General features: G+C 35.6%; 1 protein-coding gene across 1 annotated transcript in view; it reads right to left on the reverse strand.

The window, feature by feature from the left end:
- Positions 1-2,500, reverse strand: part of LOC137646400 (uncharacterized) — a 3,862-nt gene that overhangs the window by 977 nt on the left and 385 nt on the right. The window contains exons 1-4 of the mRNA XM_068379500.1: positions 1,809-2,500; positions 1,595-1,655; positions 1,033-1,257; positions 129-691 (exon numbers count right to left, since the gene is read on the reverse strand). The exon at positions 1,809-2,500 is cut by the window's right edge and continues 385 nt beyond it. Coding sequence (XP_068235601.1) covers positions 129-691; positions 1,033-1,257; positions 1,595-1,655; positions 1,809-2,500 — 1,541 coding nt within the window. The remainder of the gene's footprint in view (positions 1-128; positions 692-1,032; positions 1,258-1,594; positions 1,656-1,808) is intronic.

The following is a 2,500-nucleotide window of genomic DNA, read 5'->3' on the forward strand; positions in this document are numbered from 1 at the left end:
ATGCAGTACATGTAAAAAGTACTATATAATATTTATGAGGTTTACCATCTTCAGTTTTGGTTATGGTAATGGGACCTGAAAAATCAATGCCAGTATGAAAAAAATGGCCGTGTAAATTGAACTCTTACAGCTGGAAGTGGAGGAGGACCAGGGTAATCAAATCTCCTACCTTCAATTCTCTTACAATTTACACAATGTCTTAAGAACTTCTTAATGGTTGATATCACCTTTGGTATCCAATATTGTCTGCGAAGATAGGACAGAGTTTCTTTAACTCCACCATGCAGACATTTTTCATGAGCAAAATCAATTAAGAGATTAGTTAAATGGCACTTGGAAGGTATTAAGATAGGAAATTTGGTACTCTGGTCTAAATTGGAATGGTGTAGTCTACCACAACTATGAATAAGACCAGTAGACTCATCATAGTAAAGACCTATATCTTTAATAAATTGCAGTTTATCCTGCTTAAGACCGTTCAATTCCTTCATAAGGAAGGCACAAATTCTGGGATAATGTGTATCTTGAACATATCTGATCCAATACACAAGAGGATCAACTAATCTAATACCAGATTTAACACACATAATGAAATTATAAACAATTCTAGTAACATTCAACAACTTCCTAAGCGATGAGTAGTTACTATAATCAAAAATAGGTTCTGGAATAGGCACTTCAGGAACAATCTCTGAAACAATTTCACATATAATTACTAAAAATCTCTGTTCAGGCCTTTTTTCAGGACAGGATAACCATGAAGGTCCATGGGTCCATAAACAAGACTTACGAAACTGAGCAATACTAATACCCCTTGTTAGGAGATCTGCAGGGTTCTCTTTGGTGGATACATATAAAAACTTGAAAGAGGATCCTATTTCCTTTATTTGAGTTACTCTATTTTGAACGTAGGTAATTTTACATTTATTATTTTAAGCTATTGAAGAGCAACTTCTGAGTCTGACCAAATTATGACTTCTCCAATAAAGAAATGATGAAAAGGGTCTGTGATACAGCATGCAAATTGAGTACCTAGTTGTAATGCCGTTATTTCTAACTGAGGTATAGAACGAGTTTTCAGTGGGGTTACTCTGGCCTTGCTAGCTACAAAATTAGATTGATTGTTATTACTGAGATAACAAACTGCACCATAGGCAGTAGTACTGGCATCTACAAAAACAGTCTCCCATCCAACAGATACATCTAGGAAATTTGAAGGTTGGGAGCTCTGATAATTCACAAGCCAAAGTATTCCATCTGTCAAGAAATGAGGGTGGTAATTTTACATCCCAACCAATATTTTCTTTCCATGCTTTTTGAATTAATATCTTCCCTTTAATCAAAATAGGCACACACATGCCCAAAGGGTCAAAACAGGAAGATACAAGAGACAGTAATTGTCTCTTCGTAACATACTGTAATGTTTCAAATTTACACAGATTTACAAATAATGAATCACTTGAAAGTTCCCAATTTAAACCTAATATTCTGTCAACAAGTGGAAATTCCAATGACTCCTCTGTACTCTGGCTTATAAGATCCTTAAGTAATTTTGAATTACTGTTCCATTGTCTCAGATTCTTTCCTGCCTTACTCATTTTAACATTGGCCACAACATATAACTCCTCTAACTGCTGTTCATTATCAGCATTGTGCTGAAAATTATCCACATAAAAACTAGATAATAGAACACCTGAATAGGGTGAATGTGATATTTGAAAATGATACTGTAAGGTCATCTGCAATAAAAAAAAAAAAGGGCTGCGAGTAGCACCAAAGAGAACCGATTTAAACCTATATGTTTTTACTCTACTATTTTCGTCAAATGGATCTTCTAACCACAAAAATCTAGTAAAATCTCTGTGATGCTGTTGCAATCCAATCTGCAGAAAGGCCTTCTCAATATCAGGTATGCAGGCAAATTTATTCATTCTAAACCTGACTAACAAATCAAATAATCTCTCCATTAATGACGGACCGGTCATGAGACAATCATTCAATGATGCAGAGGATTTACTCGGCTTTGCACTACAATTATACACCACTCTAAGGGGTGTAGTGGAGGAGTTCTTTCTGACTGCATGATGTGGAGGATAGTGGGTGTTGGGACTTATTACAGGATTTTCAACCTCCTCAATAAAACCCAACTTTAATTGCTCCTTGAGTATGTTATCATAACATTTCAAAAGATCTGGTTGATGCTGGAACCTTTTTAGTTGATTATACATTTGACCTAATGCTACATTATAATTAGTTGGGAGAAAAGGATGATTATGTTTAAATGGTAATTCCACCCAGTATCTTCCATTTCTATGCAAAACAGTAGTTTCATATTTTGAAATAGTTTCTACATCATTTGGCGAAACTTGTGAAGGAATGATTCCAACCACATCAAGATCCCACAGTTTATGCACAGGAAGAGTATCCTCAACCACGGAAGAGCTTATTGTGCGAGGATCAACCAACAATGGAGCACTTTCTCCTAACTCGACACTCACTC

This window comes from Palaemon carinicauda, chromosome 9 (genome assembly GCF_036898095.1).
Source record: "Palaemon carinicauda isolate YSFRI2023 chromosome 9, ASM3689809v2, whole genome shotgun sequence".
In the NCBI taxonomy this organism is placed as follows: Eukaryota; Metazoa; Arthropoda; class Malacostraca; order Decapoda; family Palaemonidae; genus Palaemon; species Palaemon carinicauda.